General features: G+C 33.0%; 1 protein-coding gene across 1 annotated transcript; it reads right to left on the reverse strand.

Annotated features, from left to right (window-relative positions):
* Nucleotides 1–3,679: 3,679 nt before the first annotated feature.
* On the reverse strand, nucleotides 3,680–20,431 carry Tyrp1 (tyrosinase related protein 1). Its single transcript, XM_076843426.2, has 7 exons — nucleotides 20,050–20,431; nucleotides 18,074–18,396; nucleotides 15,028–15,232; nucleotides 11,054–11,221; nucleotides 8,955–9,134; nucleotides 4,614–4,760; nucleotides 3,680–3,885 (listed from the first exon to the last, which is right to left on the reverse strand). The coding sequence occupies exons 1-7, from the start codon at nucleotides 20,429–20,431 to the stop codon at nucleotides 3,680–3,682; spliced, it is 1,611 nt and encodes a 536-aa protein (XP_076699541.1).
* Nucleotides 20,432–26,774: the final 6,343 nt, after the last annotated feature.

Consider the following 26,774-nt stretch of genomic DNA (forward strand, 5'->3'; position numbering starts at 1 on the left):
ACATGTTCCCTTGGGAAAAATTACCCTCTAACTGAGAATCATTGCCTTAGATCATAGGTTTAGTGTTTAGCATATAGCACCAATAGATATTGGCCATATTAACAAAAATATTAATTAATTTGACTAGATAATTGAAAAAAATAGTAGAATTTAAGGGTGCCTTCCAAGTTTCTCACTTGTTCTAGTAATTATATCACTTAAGATGAAGTTGCACATTCCAAATTTTTGGTATTTTCTTTAAAGTGGTCTTAGAGTTGAAAAAATATTCCAGATGTGACTTGGGCATCTCAGATTTCTGCTAATGTATTAATGAAGTCCAATGCACAAGCAATACACTCCTTTATCAGTTGCATACACATTTTCTTTTTTATTGTCTTACACTTTTTGTTATATAGCAAACTTGAAATTCACTAAAATCTTTTGGTTATTTAGTCAAGAATCATGGTAGTTCCTTCTTTCCTCTACATGTATTTTGCAGTGATGTTTCTGAATTATTATATTCTGCATTTTTTCTTGTGAAATTTCATCTGTATTATGATATTTAATTTGTCAATATTGTTAAATAGTTTTTCTTCTTATTACATGTTAGCTCTCTGCCCAACACCATTGTACATTGATTGTTCAATGAATAAAACTTTTTCACCAGAATTCAGCAAAGAACAAAAAATATGTAGCATTATTGAATCTTTGTGAATTGTATTCAGAACTTTAATAGCCTCAAACTTCTCTTTTTTCCTGTATCTAATTTTTAAAGTTCAAGGATTTGTATGTTTCCACTAGCTCTGAAATCTGCTTCTGGGAATAAAGACAGGATATAACTGAGGGCTACAAACATAATCACTTTTTATTTTTGATTGTATAGGAAGATCCATTTGGGCATTTTTTTTCTCACTCTATTTAAACCATAAAGCTGAGTTCACTTTGTGCATTGGCATGCAATTGGTATTTATGTAACTGGAAAGAGTAAATTTAAAGTGGTGTGAAATTTGCTTTCCAGTGAGTGCATAATAATACCAAATACTATGTTTTATAGGAGAACTAGAGGACTAAGAACAATGAAAAAAATTCCAAGGCAACAGATGAGTATTACTTGTTATGAATAATTTACCTAACTATAGGAAGAACAATGGTTGCCCGATCAAGATAACTCATAAGGTATTATAGATCAATACAGTAAATGAAAGTCCTTGAATGTAAGAAAAATACAGTGACAAGCTTCACATGAATCATAATATAATAAGTGCAGCTTTCTCTTAGAGTTATTTGCAATTAATGTTTATATTTTGGGACAGGTCCTCTTCTTTTCTCCCACAAGCTATTACATATTAACTAGCCTGTTAGTCTCTACTCAAACCATTCCTCATCAACATTATGTACGGGTATCACAACCTCCATTATCTTTCTAAAGCATAGCTTATTTATGACTTTCTCCTGTTCTGACTTTTCTCTAGAATGAATTCCAAATTCTTTAGTATTGCATATAGGATATCCTGGTCTTAGTCCCAATATATCTTCCTATTCCCCTCCATGAAATCTATGCTCTAACCACACTGACCTACTTTATATTTTTGAATGTTCCATGCTCTTTCAAACTTCTGTGCCTTTACTCATTTTGTCACTTCTGAACAGAATGCCCTTCTCTACTTTATATTTGGTAAGTCCATTGGCATTCATTGAGGCCCAAGTCAAATATGAACTTCTCAATTTTACAGTCCTGATTTTCTCCTCCAAAATTCCATTGTGCCTCAAACTATCACTGATACTTAGTATATGCTTAATAAATGTTTCTGGAATAAGTAATTATTAAATCTCCAAAACTATGAAGTGGGGGTGTTCAGTTTCATTGCTGTTCTATGTAAAAAATAAATCTTACAGTGCACAATAATTTCTCTGAAAATCTATGAATATATAGCATATTGATAAATCAAATGTATTTCTAAAAAAATCAATTGAGTAATGCTATTTGAAAGTTTAAAAAATCCTATTTTTATATCAAGCTCTTTAATATATTTTGTCTATTTATCTTATGTATACAGCTTTAGGATTGGTTAATATAAAGAAAACTAGTAACAAATTAGAGTCATATGACTTTAATTTTGTTTCTGTATATTGATTTGGGAATATCAAATTAGCCATTTTCCATAGGTTAAGGTTATTATAGTTAGTATTTCTTTTTTCCAATTTTAATTTCAATGTTTGTTAATTTATGATCAATGTATATAGTTCATCTTGAGAATATTATTTTATAGAACACAAAAAGAGAAAAACTACTTCAAGTTAGAACAGAAGGAAGGGCTGGGAAGGTGACTCAGTGGTAGAGCGCTTGCATAGCATTCATGAGGCTCTGGGTTCAAGCCCCAACACCACAAACAAAACAAAATCAAACAAACAAACAAACATAGAAAAACAGGGGAAAATAGCATAACTGCAAAACTGGATAGAAGCAGAGAATGAAATAAATAATATTTTATTTTGAAAATAAATACAAGGTTGGCAAATGATAATATATACTATTTGACTGAAATACAGAGGATAGAACACTATCTGTGAATACTAGGAATACTACTTTAATGCTTTCTTTGTAGACTTCTAAGATGCTAGAAGTGGTATTAAGAGGTGAAATGTATGAATGGGTAGTGAATTCCATTCCCTTTCAGTGAATTGGAGGTAGGGGGACACAGTGGTAAACAGACAACAGCAGCCCTCTCTTAGCAAAGGAAAGCTTTATCTCTCCAAAGTGTGACAAAGACTGTGATTTTGTTTGGGCCTTGAACCTGACTATTATGGTTTAGATATGAGGTCTCCCCCCACATTCATGTGTAAGACAATGCAAGAAGATGCACAGGTAAAATGATAAGATTATGAGAATTATAACCTAATCGGTGGATTAATCCTATGGGTTTACTGGGTTATAATTGTAGGCAGGTAAGGGATGGCTGGAGGAAGCAGATCACTGGAGGCTATATATTTGGAGTTTGTTTCTAGCCCTGGTGAAGGAATTCTCTCTTTGCTTTCTGGTTGCCATGTCCTGAGTTGGCCAACCGTGAACTGAACCTCTGAAAAGCTGAGCCAGAATAAATTTTTGCTCCAGTAAGTTGTTCTTTTCAGGACTTTGGGTCACAGAAATGCAAAACTGACTAAAACTCTGAGACTAAATAATCTAAGCTGAAACCAAATGACAACACCAATTTGAAAAAGTGAATTAAGATCTCATTTATTTATAACTCCACATAATTAATTTTGACCAATAAATGTGGCTGCCTTTATATCTGTGGACCAATATCAAAAATGGAAATACATTTGCATTTTGAAAGTGTGGAAATGCCCACTCATGTATTTTAAGCAGAGATCTTATGTCAAACTTTATTTTTATTTATATTTAAAGCATAATATCTTATATAGTTAACCTTTGAAGCATGCTAAAGAACATCACACTATCCCATCAAATATTATAGAATTGATTCAGCCTACTATTTTAAATAGAGCTCATAATTATAATCTATTGAAAAGAGTCCAAATTATTCTTCTCTGCTCTGAAGAATGATGCTTTAATCTAATATATGTCTGTATAACAAAGAAAATAACAAAGTAAAAGAAAATACAGTTGATAAGTCAATCTACTATTTTTCAAACAGGATTTTCTGTGATACTAATGCATACAGGAATAGGTTTCTTGTTATCAGACCCTGGACTGATTAGGATTCTGGATTTTTTCATATTCGTCAGCATAGTGTTGATACTGATCAGTGAGGAGAGGCTGATTAGCTTCATCCATTTTGTTTCTGGCACGAATCAGACAAGAAGCACCCACAAAAACAACTGCCACCAGTAATAAAGCAGCAATTACTGCTATGGTAACAATTTCAGATATACTGAAATCCCGACCTATTTGAAAAAGAAAATGAGAGTTAAAAATATATTATTAAAATATTTGTCACTAAAACATGGACAACTTGAACAAGGTATTGTTGTAATCACTTTAACAGAAATCTTCAAATTTAATTTCAGAGGACCACATTGCTTAATGCAGCATTTGTAATCTGGAAGGCACTTTCTAACTTCTTTAGTAGTCTACAGTTATTTTCATTTATTTAGTTATTTTCATTTAGTAGTCTACAGTTATTTTCATTGGACAGTTATTTTCATTTGCATTTTTAAGTTGAAGAAATGATGCTTGTTGAGATTTAAAATGGAATAGGAGAGCTTTGAATTTCAAAATCTCAGAAAGAAAAGCTTCAGAATATCTTGATCCCTCTTCATTTATAAATATAAGCTGACAACTCATTCTTCCCACTTATTGGGAATGAGATCTTTGACAATCAAACCTCTTTAAACATCAGCTTCTTTAATTGTGAAGCAAGAATTGTAATACTTACCTCAAAGGCTTGTGAAGTTTAAATGAGTCAGAGTGCTGAATAATCAGCTCAATAGCACATCAGAGTGTGTTCTCAATAAATGTTAAATTCCATCTCTTTATCCCCAAATAAAAGTCCAAATGAAAGTTTCATATCCAATGAAAAGGTTTGCTTCAGAATATTGTGATTCTTTTACTTTAGAGACAACAAGCTTGCTTTTGGAAAATACCACATTAAAAATACATTTTAAACACTCACTTGGCCATTGAACTTCATAAGCATATCCCAGGTTGTCTGGAGCAGTAACAAACATCTCTGTGTTGGTAACTGGAGGCCAGAATGGCACCATATTGTACTGTCTGTTATGTCCAATAGGAGCATTTTCCAATGGGAATGTGGATATATCTAATATATTCCAAAGACAACTGGTTAATAAGTATGAAGTTAATGTTAATGTGATTATTATATTTTTAGGTGTTCAATATTAACAGAGAATGTAAATTTTTTTCATATTTCACAATGAATTAAGACATAAAATTTCACTATAGTAGAACAGAAAATTACATAAAACAGTTCACATGCCTTGAATGCACATAAACATATCATTTAATACACATGTAAAATCTTTATGAACAGAGTAATTTTAGTATCATATTATCTATGTTGATTATAGTTATTTTATTTTTAAAATTATGGCAGATAACTTAAAATGCATAAAACATTTTTCAAAGTCAAAGAAAAGATACATCTATGATTTACTGTAGTGTCATCTGTATTTCAAATTTGAGAGATGATGTATTTATTGGAGATTGTCCTTAATGACAAATTTGTTTGATATTTTTCATTTCTTTATGTTTACTTTTAGAGAAATCCATATTAACTCAGGTTTTTATTGTTATCAAAAAATAATTAAAAATTTTCATCAAGTTCCTGCAATCTAATTTGCTTCATTCCCTCTCTCCTGTTCCTAAGTATAAGGTATTTATATATGAAGCATTTATATCATTAACATTATCATTCATTAGTGAACACATATCATTCATTAGTGAATTTCTTTCTTTAGGGATAAAAGAAATAATTGATTCTTTGTCGCAAAAGGTTGTTCTTTGTTTTGTTGTTCTTTGTTTTTCTCTATTTATATGGGATTATAATTAAATACCAAATGGAATGTCACAAAGTCGGCTTGTGCAGGACACTAATGAGAATATATTTTTAAGGGTTGGAATGTTTGAGAAGGCCAGTTGGGTTTTATATTTTCTATTTGCAAGATGTGTATTACCTCAACAGTTACTGTGATCCTATAAATCACACTGTTTGAAGAACAATGATCACAGACTTGGCAAGTGGTGTTTACATTTTGGCGACTTTATATTCACTGTGTTAAAGCTAAACTGAATATTTATTTGATAAAACGTGATGAGTGCCTACTGGTGACAGGCACTGGCATAGACACTGGCATTTTAGCAATGAAAAGGTAACATTCCTGCCCTCAAGGAGCTCATAATCCAGTACATTTTTAGTAGTTATTTGTTAAAGTTATACATTCAGATTAATAATTCAGATAATTTTTTTTCTAGTACTGGGGATTGAGCCCAGAGATGTTTTACACTGAGCTCCATCCCTAGCCCTCATTGTTCTTATTTTTATAATTTTGAGACAGGGTCTCACTAAGTTGCTTAGGGCCTTTCTAAGTTGCTGAGGCTGGCCCTGAACTTGTGATTTTCCTGTCTCAGCTTCCTGAACCTTTGGTATTACAGGTTTGTGCCACCACACCTGGTAATAATTCAGGTAAATTTTCAAACTTCTCATTTCATCTTTCTTGTAAATCCTGACTTGACCAATCTCAATCCAATTCAGTTCCACCTGTGTGATGAAGTGAAATCCATTGGAGGGATAATAGTAAAAATAACAGTAGCAGCAACTGGATTGCCATGTAACTTCTCTATGAAAATCTTTCCAATGCTCCCCACCTCTCTTAAACTGAAGGATCTTGAGTTTCTGCAGTGTTTTCCCTCTGACCTTAGTATCTCTTACAATTCTCTACCTACTTCCTCCTCTGCTCCAACCACATTGGGCTCCTTTTTGCTTTTTTGTTTGGAACAATCTTCCTCCATGTATCTACATAGTACTCCCTATCTTGTGTTTTGATTTTGTCTACATAGACTTTTATAATCAAATATACTATCTGTTTTACAATCTAACATAACATAGTATATTACTTATGGTCATTTCTACCACCAGGCAGGTCTGAGTTTTGTATCCTACTTCTGGAACCTAGAATACTTCCCAGGAAATAGTAGGTGCTCCCAAATAATGTTTGTGAAGGATTCATATGGATGTGTGTGATTACTTCATTTCTCTCATGGCTCAAGAGGTGAAGTAGTAATTGTTCTGGGAAATGTATTAACTGCCTTCTGAGAAATGCACTAAACTTTTGGGCTACTATGTTTAAATATTAACTCATAATTGTCAGTTGGGAAAAAAGAGAGAGAATTGAATTATATGTTACACAGACCTACAATTTAGTAAATAGAAATTAATGCTATTGTAATTAGAGTTGGATGGTCTGTGTTGGACTATCTCATGTCTATTAAGAAAATTTCATAATGGGTATTACAATGTGAATGACTGTAATTTCCTTTGACTATAAAATATAATTGTTATCCCATTCTGATGTTAGTAATTAATTCTATAATCCTAAGAATTTGAAATAGCCTTCAATATATTTATAGAGATCTTTGATACATATAAAAAGTAATTTAATTCTCTGCTCCTAGATTTATTTTCATGAAGAGCTCTTATTTATAGAAAATTTTAGAAATTTTTCTAATATTTTTCTTTTTCTTTCTCCATATGATAGTTGTTTTATGACATTGCTTTACAAATTACCCTTTAATTTTTTGGCCACATTTTCTCAGGAATATGCTGTAGACTAATTTTCTATTTTTTATTTATAATACTTTTCTTTCCACTACTTACCAGGTAACTGAGAAACTCTGTGCTAGGTATAGCTCAAACAAAGGGAGCATCAGGAAAATAAAATAAAGCTATTTTTTTTTCTGGCTCATCAATGACTTTTGGATATAGAGAACTTTAACCAATTGCTATGAATGTGAAGTAATTATTTTTCAATCAAGATATGAAAAGCAAAAGAACAATTTTCATCACTGAAAGAAAATCCACTTAAAGAGACTTGCCAGATTACCTAAAATTCTCCATTTTCTTTGAAAAGTTTACTAAAAGTTTACTATGGCATTGTGGATGGCTAGATAAGCATAATTTATACACTGTTGGTTAGTTTTTAGAAGTATATGTTTAACAAAACTTGGGTTTGTTAATTCCTTACCTTGTTAATTCCAGTTTACTTGTTACTATAACAAAATAATACAGTTAAATATACAAAAAGTGATAACTATGATTGAAAAAAATGACGTTTGTTCTATAAGAGATAAGTTGAGCACTTTGGAAAGTTTTGTTAAAAGTGAATGACTAAATAGATTAGGGAGTGCACAAGATAATCATAAGGAGTGAGGGAATCATGGAAACCCAGAATGCTGTACTCAGTTTGCATCACAAAAATCTTATTGTCTTTTTTTTTTTTTTTTTTTTTTTACTTTTTAGAAGCTGATACTGCAAATATTAGACATTTTGTTCTGATTACAGTTTTTTATATAAATAAACATGAAATATGAAGTAGAACCCCAATCAATGAATTCATAATTCATTGACAATTGAACAATATTTATGTGTAAGTTGCTTGTTTGTTAAAAATTTTCCAATGCAATAGACTGTTAACCAACTCATCAATTAGTGATACTAAGCAGGTTGGAATAGAGACTTTTACTATACACACAAGCACATGCACACACATAAAATTAAGAACAGACAAATCAATGGATAATTAACCTCAGATACCATGTTTATGTGCATGATGAACTAAAAGCACAGAAGCCAAAATGTAGATCACTTTCAAAATATTAACTATTTGAAGTATTTTCATCTTTCAAAAAGTAATACAAGACTCTTAACTGAGTAGGGGTGCAGAAAAAGAGGTCTTTATAATAATATTTTAAACAATGCACTGACTGAAATGAACTTTTTAAAAGAGATTTTCTATGGTATAAAATAAAAATCAACATTAACTTTTTAATTTAACAAAATTTCAATTTATGTAAGGCCATAAAGTAAACAAAACTCAGAACTGTGGATTAAATCAGGTGTGGGATATTTAGTTTGGGAGAGCACCAAAGAAGAGCTCTGTTAGGTTTTCCCATTTAAGTTAAAAAGCAATGAGAATATTGGTTGGAAGATATGGGAAGAAAAAGTTGGGAGACATGATAATCATTTTTTCATAGCAAAAATGAGAAGGCATTATCTGGTTAGTCCCAATGAATAAATGTCATCTTAAAGTAAGTATCCTGAGAGGCTCCTGAACTTTCAGAGTGGCTTTGAATATCTGGCAATGGCTAGAGAGTGCAGCTACTTTATCCTTATTTTGAAGGGTATTTTATGTGTGTTGAGTGCTAGCCTAAACTGATAACTGTGCCATTGAGCAATCCCCTTTGTGGAGCCTGAGAAAAGCATATGAAAGTGTCTCACCAGCATTATATCTCCTCAGCCATTCATCAAAGACAGCATCAGTGAAAGTATGCAGAAGGACAAAAATGGGGTCATTTGGAGACAAATGGGTTTGTCCTCCTGTCCCATTCAGGAATAGATGGGCCAAATTGTGAAGACTCCGAACAGCAGGGTCATACTTCCCTGTTGGATCACTGTAACCTAGATTTAAAAGAAAGGATGAGAACAGTAGAAAATGCTACACATATTTTTCTCTTTTCAAATCAACAGCAGTGATCATGTTGAGAAACAGTTTTCCAACATTTTTCAGGCCAAATTTTGCATTAATATAATAGCATGACTTCTCTGTTCCAATGGCTGATGACATTTGCTTGCTATATCCAGAACTAGGTTAGTTTTAAACTAGTGGCATGACATTCTAAAGGTAACCTCTAGGTTAAAAATAATGACCTGCCAAGCATGTCAGTCAAAATTTAAACAACATTCTATCTTGACAAGGCAGACATTGTTCTACTTGAAAATAAAGATAGTAGAGATCTCCAGGTGTCATCAAAAATTGCTGACACAATTGGAAGAACACCACTTTGTTTATCCTGAAACTTAAAATGCCAGATGTTACTTTTGTCTCCAACCTCAACTCTTTTTCAATGACTGTCAGCATGTTTATTTTTAGAAAATTATTATTTTTTTTGTAGGGATTTTAATATGTCTCAGCACTTTCCTACCATTTCTGTACTAGTTTTAAACATCTGGAAAATCTACTGTCAAAACATTTATAGGATTTTTGACAAATATTTCACTATATTAAGGAGAAAATGAAGATAGATGCCAAGAAGATTGCAAATATAAGTGAAGAGTTATATGTGTTTGAATGGCTTGAAGAATGCTGTATAGGTAAAGCCATTCATTCATTTATTCATCTTTCATGCATTTATTCCTTTATATTTTGATAACAGGAAATATTTAAAGATTGTTTATAATGTACATGAAATGTATAAAGTTTCATATGTTCTGCTGCCAGGAAATCAGTATAATTTATCTTATATTAGGCATTAATAAAACAATCTGTATATTCTCTTAGAAATCAGTCTACTTAGTTTATAAATTCTAGTTTAGTCAATATATAGTAATTATCTAGGGAATCACCTCCAAATGATTGCATTTATGTAGTTATTAAATTTAAAACACACTTAAAAGGTAGATAAGAATGACATATGCTTTTGATAATAAAAGGAGAGATAATTAATTATCATGTTTATCTATCAAGTATCTCAGGTCACAGGAGAGAGACCTGTGCTCATTTTCTGGGTGGCAGGGTAGCAGAGCACATCCTCTAATGTGTGCAATGCTGTCTTTAAGGAAAATTTGAACAATAAGAAGTTTATATTAAAGTTACATGTAATTATAGTCCTTTAAAAATTTAAATATATATCAAGTATGATTTAGAGTATCAAAATTTATTATTTCAAGACATTGGACTTAGAAAATTTGGATTTGAATCGGTGTTTTGTTACTAAGTAGCTAAATATCTCAGGAAAGTCCTTTCACTTCTTTTGATTTCAGTTTTCTCAGCTTTCAGATACTTGAAAAATGTTGATGAGCAAGAAAGCTCAAATTAAAAGTCAGAAGAAGATAAGTCAATTTTTTAGTGTTTTTAAAAAGTTACAGGATGATAAAACCTATATATAACATGCCTAAATCGGGTTTTAGAGAATGTCAACTAATTGTTTGCAATTAATTTAAATTGTAATTTTGACTTATTAAAGAACATTGTTTTTAAAAAATAAATGTCAATTCTTGAATATTATTTGCCAGGGCTAGACTTGGATATAGTCTCACATAATGGCCAGGTTGCTGCCAGAAATTTGACTTTAAGGGTTTTTTTGGTGTTTAAGAGTGGAAAATAATTTTCAGTGTCTTCCTCTGTAATTATTGCATGGAGTTTCACAGTCTGACACTTCAAGAAGCTTCTTTTTTTGAGCATAAAATTGCGAGTAAATGATACCAGTACTCATTTCATAGGAACTCACAGGACCAACATGCTATTCAAAGCCTTTTCAGAGAGACCTGATTTTGAACCTGGCAGCTTCCTCTCCAAAGCACCGATTTAGTTTACTTGCCTTCCACTGTGTTCCGGAAACTGTTTGTAGAATTGGAATAAAAAGGAGGTGTGTCAAATACACCAACTTCCAAGCACTCAGCGACATCCTGTGGTGCGGGAAGACGCTGCACCATGGGTCGGCCCACATTTCCAGCTGGATTTCTCCTGATTGGCCCACCTTCCGTGCCTGGGGAAAAAAGAGGACAAACATTTATAGGATGCCCAGAGGTCTTGTCCTTACTCTCTAAACGTTCTGTTGTTATTGTTTGCTTGTTTGTTTGTACTAGGAATTGTATCCAGCTCAACTACTGAGCTACATCGTGGGTCCTTTTATTTTTTGTGACAGTTTAAAGCTGGCCTTGAACTTGTGTTCCTCCTGTCTCAGCCTCTGGAGTAGTTGAGATTGCAGGTGTGTGCCACCACCCCCAGCTCTAAAACTTTATGCACAGCATGAACACTGAAAAATAGGTTTTCCTTGGTAGGAAACAAATTTTAATTTTTTTTCATGAGAATATAACAAAGTGAGAATTCTATAAAAAAATGGATTTTGCTGAAAATATCTCCCAAACCTAAATTCCGCAATAAATTCTGTATTTCTCTCTCTCTCTCTTTCTCCCTCTCTCTCCTCTCTCTCTCTCTCTCTCTCTCTCTCTTTAACACAAACACACACACACACACACACACACAATTTCACACCAAAATGCCATTTGTTTCAAGTCTTCAGAGGCCTAAGGGGGGAAAAAATCCCCAATCACTTTGTAAAGTAGTGTACATTTCAATCAGTACACATTCTTCAGCTTTTTCATCAATTGATGTGATAAATAATTCAAGTTTCTGAAGAGTAGGAACAAATAGGTAAACAAAGAGCTGTGTTACTAGGGATAGATAATATGATAGGAACTTTAAGGGAAGGAAGAAAAGAGGAAAGATGAGGGAGAAAGAGAACGAGAGAGAGAGAGAGAGAGAGAGAGAGAGAGAGAGAGAGAGAGAGAGAAAGAGAGAGAGAAATTCTTTTCAGTCAGATGACTCCAAAACGATTTCATAAACAAGAGATTTATAAAGAACTTTAAAGGGTTAAAAAGAATTTCCATAGAACTAGGAGGAATTTTACTAAGTAAATCATTTTAGGCAGAGGAAATAATGAGGGGTCAAGCTGCTCTCTTCTATTTATACAGAAACCTTCTCAGGAGAACTCTTCTGTCCTTGCTCAGCAGTGTGCTCCTTGGCCTTCACAGTGCCTGGCATTTACAGCAATTGTTTGGTGTGTGTTGTTGATTGGGAAGGCTCTTGATGGATGTAAAAAATGCTTGTTTGGAGAAGAGCCTTCCAGGAATATGTGGCAATAGAGGAGTATAGTGGACTGTGGGGAACAAAGGGAAGCTAGACCAGAGCCTTATTGTGAAGATATCAAGTAGCAAGAACAGAAAGTTATATTTAATTCATTAGGAAGAAATTAGACTGGTGGGAGGAGAGGAGATTGATTAGGAGCATTTTGCATCAGTCTGTCCCACTGGTCTCCAGAGAGAAAAATATGTGCCCTAAAGGGACAAAGAATATAATTGGACTGGGAGAGAGAGTATTGCAACTTCAACTCACATTCCACTTACTTTGTTCATAAAACTTCCTATATTGCATAGTAATTAACATAATTATTACTACCTGATGAATTAGCATAATTAACTTTATATAATATATAAATAAAAAATACACCTATACTGAGATTGGAAAGTATTTGTGCATTTACTGGGGTTACATCATCACCAAAATTTTTCTGAAATCACTAGTTAAACTATCAATCTGAGCTGATATTTTGAGGATTACTGTTTAGGGAGTTATCAATAAATCTCCCTTTCCCAAAATGTATGGATTAACTTGAATTTCTAAGTACTATATCCTAATTTTCCCTTGTGGAATTTCATAGTAAAGAATTTCGAGAGTAAAGAAAATATTTAAGGCTATTTATTTAACTGTCTCCAGTTATTTTTAAATTTTTTAAACATGAACAAATATTCACATCCAGCGTGTCAGAGTTCTATGGAATTTCCAAGAATGAATGGGAAATTCTGAGTATTTGAAGGAAAAAAATAGATTTGAGCAATATGGCATAAAAGAACTATTTTTCATTTGATTAATCAAAGATGATATTTTAGTAGCTCGAAGAATGTTACATGTCAATAAATCACTTTTTCAATCAACCAAGTGGAGTGCAAGAAGAATATAAACAATGAGATAGCTGAGGAAGTATTGATCTGATATAATATGTATAGGTTTCCTACAAAGATGATCAATGAAACCACAAGAATAAATAGGATTTTCCAAGAGGAAAAGTAGAGAGAAGAAATAATTGCTGTGAGGATTAAAGATACGAAAGCATTTCACACACTATGAGATATATAATGTGTTCAATAAAAGTTTAGTTTCCCCTTTTCTTTAGCTTAACTAATAAATAAAATATTTGTTTTTTATATATTGAACTGAGACCAGGGTAATCTTAAAGTTTGTTTCACTGCAAATAATTGTTAATTTGTCATAAAACTATGTCTTTGAATTTTGAGACTTGTTCTCTTGATAAGAAAAACTGTGATGAAAATAAAACATCTTCACTTTATTGAATTGTCCTTTTTTTGGGCACCCAATCATAAATATGATTAGAAAATGCCTGGAAAACTCTGAAGTCCAAATATAACAGCTTTGGTATGTGCTTCCAGTTAATTTCTCTGCCACAGGTAGAATAACTCAGCCTGACAAAAAATACAAATTTATTCAAATCTTTAAATTTCCATAGAGGAAAATTATATTATATAATTATGTATAGTTATATATAATTTTATTATATAATTATATTATATAGTATCACATATTTTTATTTCTATAAACAGCTAAATACTCTTTCAATGGTGAAAATTATACACCTATTTCCTTCTGTTCTATTTAAGGTTACTTTCTCTGTCTCTTCCTCGTTTTTTTTTGTTTGTTTGTTTTGTTTTGTTGGAGTATTTTTGTTTTGTTTTTCAGTGCTGGGAATCAAATTGTTGCTGTAGAAGATTTTTTTTCAGTGCCTTGCACATTATTAGAATATTCTCTTTTTAAACTTATAAAATAGTTTAACACTTAATGAAGGAAAATATGTGTAGAAAACTGTTCTGAATATAAATACCCATGCTTCTAGTTTTTATATGGAAGAGCAAATGTTCAAAATAGCCCAAAATGCCTGAAGAAGAAAAATAAGTTGGGGTAGGAGACTTAGATATTTAAGACCTAATGTTAACAGTACAGAGATAAGTAATATCATCCAAGGAAGCTCAAGAATAGATTCACAAATTACAGAAACTTATTCTGTGAAAGGGACATCAGTTTCCTGGAGAAAGAATGCTAGGGAAACTGGTCAAGAATTCTCTCAGGTTAACCTCAGGAGGGACGCAATGTGGTTACTGGTGGGCAGCACCTATATGGTACCTTCCTTTTCTGAAAAATGTCCCCTTTATCACCTTTGGTTTTTAAGTCTATTGAATAACCACAAATGTTTTTGTGTTTTCTCCTCCTTTTCTCCCTCCCTCACTTTCTTCTTTTTTCTCCTCTCAGAGCATTTCCAAATCTTTTTTGCATACTTCAGATTTTCTTTGAAAATATTTCTGTGAAATTCCAATCCAAGACACATGACTACTAAGCAGAACTGGATATACTAAGAGGATTAATTTATACAACTGGACATTGCTAAAAATAAGGAAGTTAGCAATATACTGACTGAATTACTCAAGAAAAATGATGTGAAGATAAATAGGCCACATCTGTTTCCTGGGATCACCTTGGAGGTGGCCTTGAACATCCCAAGTGCTCAGGTAAGGATCTGTACATGGATCCTCTATGAGGATAGTAACTTTAATTCTGAAGTCCTTAATGGAATGAAGGATCTTCCAGACAGCATGTTTACAGCATATTAAATATCTTTATCTAACAAGGAGTTCTGACTACTAGTTGTCACTTGGAACTTACTGTTACAAAGTGTCCCCAGGGTGTCATAATCTTCCAAGGATTCACAGACCACTCGCCATTGAGAAAAGACAGAGTTGGGGCTTACAAGAGTGGAATCCAAGTTGCTTCTTGATCCCATCAAGTCATCAGTGCAGATATCACAGATGTTCTTCCCAGTTGCGAAATTCCAGTAGGGAAGGGAGAAAGAAGGCTCCTGCAACATTTCCTAGGTCACAGAAACTCTGTTAGTGTTCTCTGGCTCAGTTGCACTCTTCCTCTTTGCTTGTTTTACTCTCTATTTATATTAACTCTCTTTGGCCACTAAGGAACCAGTTAGTGTCTCATTGGTGACAGAAAGTCCCAGACAAGTTAAATACCTTAGTTAACAAGGCTTGCAATTCACTCAAAGAATCCATATAGGCATGAAAGAGAATAAAATTTAAATCATCATGCAGAAATTTTTGTAAATAATTTGGAAGAAAAACTTCTTTCCTTTTTCTTTTTTGGACAGGTATTCATATTTCTATTGATTATTCCAAAATTTATCCATAATAGCATCCACTACTTGCCATTTACATCTTCTTCCATCTTCCTGTCTTTAATTTAAACATCATTAAATTGTAGTCTAGTTCCAGATTTTACCTTGAAATGTGTTTTGTGGAATCCCTATTTTTGTTTTGTTTCTATTTTTAATTGAATTTGAATGACTATAGAAAATTAGATTCTGGCTTGATAACAGGCCAAGGTCTTTTCACATTTACCTTATCTACATGGGCCCTAAGGGTGTTTTGTTTAGAGACCTCCACTGCAGAATCTAAACTACCAAGACTGAGGCTTCTGCCCTAGAGACTCATGAACAAAGGAATGCTAAATAGAAGTAGAATAAATCTTTGTGCCTATTGCTCTTTTGACCAAAGATCTAATAATCATTTATAGCTTATCTTACATTTTAAAAAATATGTGGGGGTGCTGGCTCACACCTATAATCCCAGCAACTCCCAAGGATGAGGCAGGAGGATCCTGAGTTCAAAGCTAGCCTCAGTAAAAGTTGCACTAAGCAACTCAATGAGACCCTGTCTCTAAGTAAAATACAAAATAGTCTGGGGATGTGGCTCAGTGGTCAAGTGACTCTGAGTTCAATCCCTGGTATCCCCCCACCCCCCCAAAAAAAATGCTGAGTTCATTTACTTATTTCTCATCTCTTTTGGCCTTTGAGGAGTTCTGTACAGAGGATGAAATTTAAGTGCAGCATTGCCATTATTTTCTCTTACTTCCCAAGCACTCAGTACTTTATGCCTTTTCATTTTAAATCCCTTTCTAGGAAAACTTTTCTTATGCTTGGTTGTTTTAGAAGGCCGGAAGCTTTTCTAGGCTCCAAGTTATTGATCTCCAAGGGTCTGTAGTCCTCCTTTAGAAGCCATCATTGCATTGCGCCAAAATTACTGACAGCTTCTAAGGGATCATTAAGAATCAGACTGTGGTTCAGCAACTGACATTTGGGAGCCAGAGAACATTCCTGTGGCATTTCAACTGTATAATACGCTTAAATTGTAATTCGTTGGATGCCTAATGCTGTTGGGTTTTAAAAATGTAAATCAACATGGTTGAAGTTTACCTAGGCAAAATTGAAGCTTTTAGATAGTTTCTAAATGCCCTTTCATTTTGGTGTGCCCATGGGAATTGAAAGCATAAAAATCCAGCGTCAATTACAAATGACAGATTTATCTACTCATAATCTACTAACTGTCTAACTTGTAATCAGAGCTATAAAGTATGATGTTTGGAGTACCAGAAGAATTCATTTAATCACTCTCAAACTGTGTAAGGATAGACTACTTTCAAACAAATATATTTTTTATGTTAGAGGGTTAATTATCTCTCTTCTAAACATTTTTCCTCCTGAAATAATGCTGGCACAAGCATTCTGCAAAAACAACATTTCTGTTTTCATATCATTTTAGGTTGATTTTTGGATTTTTACTTTGGGGGAGAAATTCATTACTATTATTTTATATAGGAAACAAGTGTAGCATATGGATTTCCTAGCTGAGATCTAATCATGTAAATTTTTAGTTTAAAATTACAATATTTTTCTCAAGAAACAGAGCAGTTGGAAAAAGAAAGGACAATAAATCATTTATGTTACCAGATTCTTTAGTGTGTTTTGAGTGCATTTGCTTAAAACAAAATAAGCATGAGATAACTATGCCTGACTTGAGGTCTATTTTATGCCAAAACCAAAACCCCCAGAGGTCTTATAATTAAAAATAATGCTTGATTGATGTAGGGTTTTTTTTGGGGGGGGTGGGGTTAGAAATTGTATATATTTAAGGTGTACTACATGATGTTTTTAAATATTTTTATACACAAACACATACATATAGGGGTGTGTATATATATATACACATATGTATATAATGATTATTACATTCAAGGATATGAACATATCCATTGATATGATGTTTTGAGATAGGCTTCTGCTATAAGACCCAAAGTGGTAGTTGGGAATATATATATATTAATGAAATTATATATATATATATATATATATATATATGTATATATATATATGAAAATAAAACAATCTAAATGGAAACTTTTTCCATTATTTAAACTCTACATCATATTGGAAAAAGTCAGCAACTGGTATGATGAAGCACATATTCAGGACTCAAGAAGTGAGGAGAACAAGTATATATACCCTCACTTCATCCAGATCAAGAGAGGCATTTACTTACATTTGGTAGAGAAGACGTGCCAAATGGGACTTTTTTGTTTCATATTTCACTAGAGTCATTTTTTCAATTATGGAGTTGTAGAATATCTCCATATCTTTCATCCACACCTAAAGATGTCTTAATTGGCTTTGTTACTTGACAAAAGACCAAATTTAGTTAATATGAATTCAGTAGGGGAGAAACAACTCAGTGCTACAGGCAGATTAATAACATAAAATTACTCTATCATTATGTATTATGGTGTTTTGGAAAATCATTGAATGAAAATGACTTCTAAACAGGGCATCTCATCTGTAAAGAACCTGAAAATTAAATGGCGGTATGCATACCTGCATGTCTCTCTCCAGCTGCAGTAGATGGTACCTGTGCCAGGTAAGAAAAGCTGGTCCTTCATGAGAGAAATCCACCCCACCAAAGCTCTCCTGACCTGCCCCCAAGAAAGTCTTTTTGACTGAATAATAGTGTGTCCAAACAAAGTAGTTATAAATGGAAATGTTCTCAAATTGTGGTGTGTTGCCATCTGGTCCCAGTATTTCTTCTGATCTCCTAGTAGCAATGACGAATTGAGGGTGAGTTGTACGCTTTGCCATATCCAGGGCCTGGACAAAGTGGTTCTTTTCTTCTGCACTTAACTCCAGAAGATTTCTCCTGACTTGAGGAATAAAAGATTGAGATATGAAAGCATCTGCCTTGAGGGAATGGGTAGAGAAGCAGCATAATCATGTTGTAACACACTGTGTCCCACTCACCCAGTGATGGTTGTATGTGCAATATCTATGTTAAAATCATATTTTACATGTCGAGCATCCCTTATCTGAAGTTATTAGAACCAGACATGTTTTCAACTTTGGATTTTGAAATATTTGGGTTTGGGATATATGTCCAAATTACAGAATCAATTTCTTTAATGTACATCTTATAACCTGAAGGTATTTTTGACAATAGTGTTTTTTGAAGGGGGTGTTACCAGGGAATTGAACTCAGTGACATTCGACTACTGAGCCATGTCCCCATCCCTATTTTGTATTTTATTTAGAGACAGGATCTCACTGAGTTGCTTAGTGCCTCACTTTTGCTGAGGCTGGCTTTGAACTCCCAATCCTCCTGCTTCAGCCTCCTGAGCACCTAGTATTACAGGCATGCACTACCGTGCCCGACTTGACAATAGTTTTAATATTTTTATTGCGTAAAACAAAGTTTCATGGCATGTAATTTTCTACTTGTGGCATTATGTCAGGAATCAAATAATTTTGGATTTTAGAGCACTTCAGGTTTGGGATTTTTGGATAGTGGATGCTCAACCTGTGTACTTAAAAAAATACCCTAACTAAAACTCCTTCCAGCCTGTTTTCTTTCTTTTTATTTTCCTTCTCTTCCTGCTCTCTCTTTCTCTTTTCTTTTTTTCTCTCCAATTTACTCTAGGTTTTCTATTAGCTTTCTCTAACTTTCCTTGTAGTTTCTATGATTCTATTATCCTGACATACTTATTTTGGCTCAGTGTTAGCTTTTTTCTTTGAATTTTCTACTTTTTGTCATCATAAATCTTGCAAAAACAAGGTAGGCAGTATTGTCCAGTGGTTAAGACCCGTGAATTAACCTGTGGCTTTGGTCATATTTTTGTGAGCTCATTTTTTCTTCTGTAAAATGTGGATAAAAATAATACCTGCTTTACAGAATTGTTCAGATCAAAGAGCACATGCATAAAAACAATTAAACCAAGTTTAGCTCATGATAAAGACTCAATAAGTATTCTGCTGAACCTCTGGTCCTGTGTCTGACACATTGAAAACAATGAAGTACTCTGGCTGTTCCTATTTAATGCTTTGTTATATGATGCTCCTTAGGCTGCCGGCCCAGCTTCTCATCTAAAATGCCTGGATTTGATCATTACGGTGGGAAATTTCTTTGTAAGCCAGCAGGGGTAGTTGAAGAAGCTGAAATATTAGAGCTAGATAAAGCTCAGTGTGAATTCCAGATTTACCAAGTAACAGACATGTGGTTAGACCCTTCTGAATCTCATATGTAACAATTAATACAAGTACCTTGACTCTAGCACAGTTTCTAGCAGATGGAGGTTGATCAACAAATGGAAAGAAAATATTATTTGTCAGAAGGTCTGAGCTTCAATTCCAAATCTTTAAACTGAACAAACTTCTTAATTTTTCTAAGCCTTAGTTTGTTCAATTGGGAAAAAAGCAAGGTGGAGTTATGATTTTCAGGTATTCCTCCAGCTCCAGTAATTTTAGAGTCTAGAAAGAAACTTGAGTCTCACTCAAGACTGCATCGCAATTCCTATCCCACTTACCTGTGAGAGTCCTCTGATTGCAGGCTACTCCTCTCCACCCAGGACGGCAACTCCCGCAATTATGTCCTGAGAAATTGCCATTGCACTGGCATGTCCTATTGAAGAACCTCAAGGGCCAGCCCTCCCGATCATCTCTGCCATCATGGGGGTATTGGGGGCTGTGGGGTCTCGAGTCTGCAGTCACTGCCTCACACCTGCCCCTCCCTGAAGAGGAGCCACAGGGGTCAGTCCCAGGCCCAGATAAAGGGGACAGGTCTGGGCAACACACACCACTTCTCAAAGCCTCAGCAGTAGCACATTCTCGTGGGAACTGAGCCCAGGCCTGTTGAAAAAGCAGCAAGGGGAAGATCAATCCCAGGCAGAGGAGGTTTGAAGCTTTCATTCTGCTGGAAGCCAAAGTGCAGGACATAGATCTGGTTTGCTATCCTTTGCATAGAGGAAATGGAGGCGCGTAGATAAAAATCCAACTGAATAAAAGAAAACAAAATGGAATTATGTAAGTATTTTAAAGTACTTTTAAAAAGGGTGTGAACCCTTTCCAACCTACCTTATACATACCTTTATACATGCAAATATAACCTATCTATATGCATTTATAGATAAATGACATTTCAAACACATAGGAAAATTAGGTATTTACCTTTGAAAAGTTTATATGCCTTAACAACTATATCCACTATCCTAGTAATTGAACTTTCTTCATTCTACATTTCTATTTACATAAAAATTACTTATCCGGAATATATCTTATCAAAAGCATCAATTAGCAGGTCACCACATTTCACCAGTGATCTGAAGGGAGAATTGGGAGATTTCCAGCAAGTTAATTTCTTCAGTTTAAAGTCCCTCACCCTAGTGGAGTTTTGATTAGAATGCACCCAATCTCCATAGAGTATCTATCCAGTACCTTAAATTCCTGAGACGTTTCTCTGCCAAACTTCCCTAGGAGTTGAGTGAGTTTTATTTGCTTGTCCTCTGATGTCAGAGCTGTTAATTATATGTGGGTTTCTGCCCTGAAAACTAATCCCAGACCTGCTCTCCCAAACTGGGAGGGGCTGGTCCTCTTCTCCACACTTCACTAATCCCTTTTCACATCACTGGATTTTTCTGCCCTTTAACTACTTGATCAGCACATGATTCCCTTCCCACTGATTTCCTTGTGATGCTTAAAGTTTTAAGAAAAGGTCAGAAGCAGTAATTTGGAAGATAAATCAGAGAAACTACAGATCTTTTGTTTTCATTGTAGTGATTTTTTAAATTTTTTTTTAATTTTTAATTTTTATTTTTTTGCTTTGAATGCTATACCTTTAGAGGATGAAACAAGAGTAATTACTTTTTCTTAGTGATACAAAGGTTGGGTTCCTAATTTTACCCGAGGGTACCTTTTGATTGTATTCTGTCTTGAAAACACATGTTGTCATTCTTAGAATTTCCAGAGAGAATAATTGTAGTAGTGGAAAAGACATGAGATTCAATTATACCCAGTCACACAGCAGTGGCTCTCAGGGTGCCTGCTCACTTTAGAGGTGGGTACTTTGACTCCATTACCTCCTTCCAGGCTGTGTTCATCTCTGTGGCAAAGCACCATGGAGTCACTAAGGCTTTCATTTTTTTTTTTTGGAACATGCCCATTAAATGGTTTCTTATTTCCTACTTTCTCTGCAAGCAGTGGTAAGGCAATGTCCCTGAGGATAATATATATATTTCAAAAGGCACTTTCTCCTGAAGTTGAAAGCTCATGCATGTGAAACCAAATATAAACTTACATTTGGAATACATAATTATTGGGCAAATGTTGCCAGAGTTCATGATCAATCTTGACTACCTACTTGTTTCTAAGCCATAAAATTGTCCCCCAAAAAACTATATAAAACAATTGAGGATCTGGTTACCACAAAAATGACAACTAACACTATTGTCTATGAATCGCTGCAAGAAAGAATAAGAGAAATCTTCTGCTTACCATCCCTTGTTTATGAAGTCAACATGATTTACAACCATATCAATTTGTGTTTTTTATGTGCATATGAATCTAAAATGTCATTCTTTCTGTTATTATTTTATTTATTTTTGGTCTTTTATGTATATAACAACCTATTATTGAATATACATAATGAAATAATACTATAATCCATGATATAGTGTGTACAGTATTAATAAGTAACACATAACAGAATTTATTTAAAATTCTTCAAAAGATAGAACAATTGTGATAACTTATCCAATATATAAGGAAAATTTTCTTTTATTTTTTTTCTTCTGGAATATTTGGGTCATTAGAATCACAAAAAGATGGCATCATTATAAAAATTGGCTCCAGAGTCTACATTTTTTTCACTAATACTATGTGTCTAATGTGTTCCCAAATTGTTGCACATAAAATACTGTAGTAGTTTTTTTTATAGTATTTTATTATGGCAGTTTAGTTTATCACTGTAAGAATATACTACAATATACTTAACCATTTCTTTTGTTTTATGAATAAAGTTTTATGTATAAAGTCTAAGTATTTCCTGGTAAACACATGTGAATTTCTTCATGACAAATAACTAGAGGGATTGTTTGCCATAGGGCTTGTGAATATTTGCAAGGTGATTCTAAAGTGTCTTCCAAAGTGAAGTACCACTTTGTTTTATTTCTATTGGCAGTGTTTAACATTGCTTATTGGTTCACAAGCTCTCTAACACTTTTATTAATAGACATAATTGGCAATTTTATGTACAACAGTCCTCCTGCATCCTTGCTTTCACTGTCCGTGATTTCAGTTACTATGTCCATCTATGCTCTGAGTAAGTGGAAAATTCCAGAAATAAACAATTAGATGTGTGCCATTATGAGTACAATGATGAAACCATTGGGGTATGAATCATACCTTTGTCCTTTGTATACACATTGTATATGCTACCAGTACACTAGTTGCTTAGTAGTCATCAAGTTTTCAGAGGTGGGTAAATCGTGGGGAAATATTTAAGTAACCTTATTTTACTAAATAATGGCCCCAAAGTGCAAGAATAGTGATGATACTAATTTGGTTATGCTGCAAAGCATTCAGAAAGTGTTTTCTATTACTGAAAGGTAATTATTATTGATTTAAAAGGAAAAGAAAAAGTAGGTTGATGTTGTTAAGATCAAGGATAAGAATGAATAGAGCCAAACAGTAAGTATAAGATTGAGGACTATCTGCAGTTTCAGATCTCCACTGGGAGTCTTAGAGTGTAGCCTCTCAGAGAAATTTGAGGAGACTAGTATACTTCCTGAACTATTCCACTGGATAAATATCATGAAACATTAATATTAATGGTGATATTTTTCATAGATACATTTTATAAGTGAGCTATTCCAATGTAACTACTTTGTTTAGCTCACTTCTCTTTTTACTATTAATGAATTTTCTTATTTTTAATCAAGGCTCAATATTTTGACTAGATGCTTATCAGTCATAGTCAATTTACATCATATAACAAAAGATTGTTGTAAACATTAATTTTGTAAAATTCTGAAAAGTTATAGATTGAATGTTGCATAAATTTAAATACTGGGCATTTGTCTTCAAGTTTGGGGTGCTTAATTTTAAAGTGCTTTGCTAATTCAAGTAGCTTCAAATACTCATCTATCAATATCTCAAGGCTTCTTATTCATTTAATGTGATGTTAATTGTGAAAAATAATGGGTATAAAATAATATTTAGATAGTTTTTTTGGTTAGATTTTTTGCCAGATTATCATTTTTATCTCTTGAATAAAGTTAGTAGCAACGTACCAATGCTGGTTTCTTAGTTTTGACAAATATACCAAAGTAATGTGTGTTAACATTAAAGAAAAGTGGATGAAGGACATATGGAAACTCTGTATTTTCTTTGCAAGTTTTCTATAATTCTAAAATGATTCCAAAATAAAATGTTTATTTAAATTTTTTTAAAGAGAGAGAGAGAGAATTTCTTAATATTTATTTTTCAGTTTTCCGGTGATACATCTTTGTTTGTATGTGGTGCTGAGGATCGAACCCGGGCTGCATGCATGCCAGGCGAGTGCACTACCTCTTGAGCCACATCCCCAGCCCTAAAATGTTTATTTAAAAATGTTACTTTAAAACTATATAATCTCATGTACACTCCTCTGTACAAATATAAATACACAGTGTTAGGTTATGTTGAGAAAAAAATAACTGAGGCTTTTCCTATTACAATTTTTTGTTGTCTAATTTCTACAGTTAGCTTAGGACATTCTGCTCTGAGTCCTACATACAACATTCTAAGACAACAAGACTGGGGAATGCAAAGAGTGCCATAGTTAAGTCATTAAATAGATGAGATTTGTCTAAGGAAGTGAGTACCTTTATTTCTCTGAAACTCATTTCCTCATCTGCAAAATTAAGGTAACAAATGTATATCATTGGGAAAGTAAGCCTAGATAAAAATACCTATTTAAATTCAGACATCAATCAATACTAGATTAAATAAACAAATCCAAGGTTGTTATCTTAAAGGAGATAAGATACTGAGGTTAATACCCAGTTTAAAACTATCTTAATATTACAGGAATGCATTTTACATAATGCTCTCAGTATTACCAATCAAAAGTAATAACATTCAATCAATATCATCAGTAGTAATAAATAATAAGAAATTTAAATACCAAAGAAAGAGAAACCTCTGAAATGATATGCTCTATTAATTGTGAAAATCCTAGCATTTGACTACCAGTGGCAAACCCTACCCCATATACTAACATCATTCTCCAGTTTACAGGTGTTTTTTTAATGTAGGACGCTGGTTAAAAAACATGAAGAAAAATGCACTAAATCCTACTTTTTTGTCTTACCATAATCTAGTATAATTACTCACACCACACATCAAAAATGAATGTTAAAATTTATGCACAATATAGTTCATGATCCATTGTAGAAATCATTACTAAGGAAAAATTTTTATAGTGATTTTTTTCTTATGATAGGAAAATGTAACAAGTCTAAAGCATTTGCCTACATCATCTGTCTATAAGGTGATCCAGATAATGCATTCATAAAAATGAATAATTAATTGTTACAAGTTGAAAATAAATAATTACTTTTTACAAGTTAATAATAGAAAATACTCAAAGAGTCTTAGATAAATGATACTGATGAACTGCATAAATTTTAACTCAGTATTTATTCACTCTTAAACCATGGGAGCAGCTTTAAAGATAACAGGAATTAGGTATAAGAAACAGTGATTGACAGAGAATTTAATGTTGTGTTGTTCATAATATATACATTAGCAACATAATAAGATCAAAAAGTCGATATCATTGGTGTGCATGTCTTATATTCATAGTTGATGCTTAGATCATATCTCAGGAAAAAGGAATTAATCCCTTATTCCCATTTTTTGAAGTCTTGTGATTATTATTTATGAAAAAATTAGTCCAATATCTAAGTGATAAAGAGCAAGAATTTAGGTTAATTTGAAGAGAGAGCATTTTAGCAGCGTCTGTATTTTCCATGGAAATTGATAATGAATATTAATCTTTTGTGATCATTTATAGCAAATGATACTGAATATGTTAATTGTTCAATTGGATTACATGTTATTAAATTATATCTTTGGTTGTACTAAGCTTAGATTAATAACTAGAATTCCACAGGCATTAAGACAACTGAGGTCATTTGTTGGGCCAGTCATGTGGTTATACCTCATGGAAAAGCTTAAATTCAGTGAAAGCAAATGGAACAAGTGTATAGTCTGTGTCTTTGTGTCACTGAGTAGAGATTCAGTCAAACATAACAATTCTATTTTAGAGCAGAATATTTTTCAGATCATGGTCTCTGATAAACTCTGCTATTATTATTTTTAGCTTTCAAAACTCAACACCAAATTGCAAATTGCATAGGGCCAGTTAGCAAGAATTTGATTTGTGCTCAGTGAAATTCTCAATTGCTAAGTTAAGTTTAAAGTACTTAAAATATTTACTTTATTTAATATTTATATTCTGCTCATCTTAGCAAATGACCTTGTAAGATTTCCCTATCGAGAAATTTCTGTGTATATGTGCGTGAATCATCAAAGTCAAAATAAAAATAATTTGTGTTTGGAATGGAATTGAATAGTGCCTTTTTTTCTCCATTTTAAATTGTTGTGCTTCTTCCAAAGCTTGCCTGTACTATAGTATTAGTGAAAATAAAATTTTTGTAGTTATTTCAACATTTCTCAACACATGTTTATGGTTATCATTTTCTTATTTACCATGTACTATGTGCAAGAGCATGGACAAGGGACTGATGTTTTGGAAAAGCTGAGTAGTATATACATCATGTTGTAAATGCTTATGAAATAATTAAATATGCAAATATAAAATAGTAGTTATAGATATGCACATATTTTACCATGTATTTTGAGCTAGTTTTCTCTCTTTTGGCTTTTTAGACCATAGTTTTTAATAATAAGGGAAACAGAAACATATCGAGCTTGTATAACTATATCAGTAATATTGATACAACTTATGCTCTCACATCTATTATATTTGTAATCTAAGGTATACAGATAGTAATAAAATTACCATAAAAAGAAAAACTGAGAAGTCAGAGCTTTCTACAATAAGAAAATATCAATATATACTGAATGAACACTTCTCTTACTACTTTAAAAAGGCTAAAGTATGGGATGTTATAATACTACTTACAGTAGTTATATAATATATAATAAATACATTCTAGTTATATCAATGTTACATACTAAGTAATACATA

The sequence above is a fragment of the Callospermophilus lateralis genome, chromosome 2, assembly GCF_048772815.1.
Source record: "Callospermophilus lateralis isolate mCalLat2 chromosome 2, mCalLat2.hap1, whole genome shotgun sequence".
NCBI lineage: Eukaryota > Metazoa > Chordata > Mammalia > Rodentia > Sciuridae > Callospermophilus > Callospermophilus lateralis.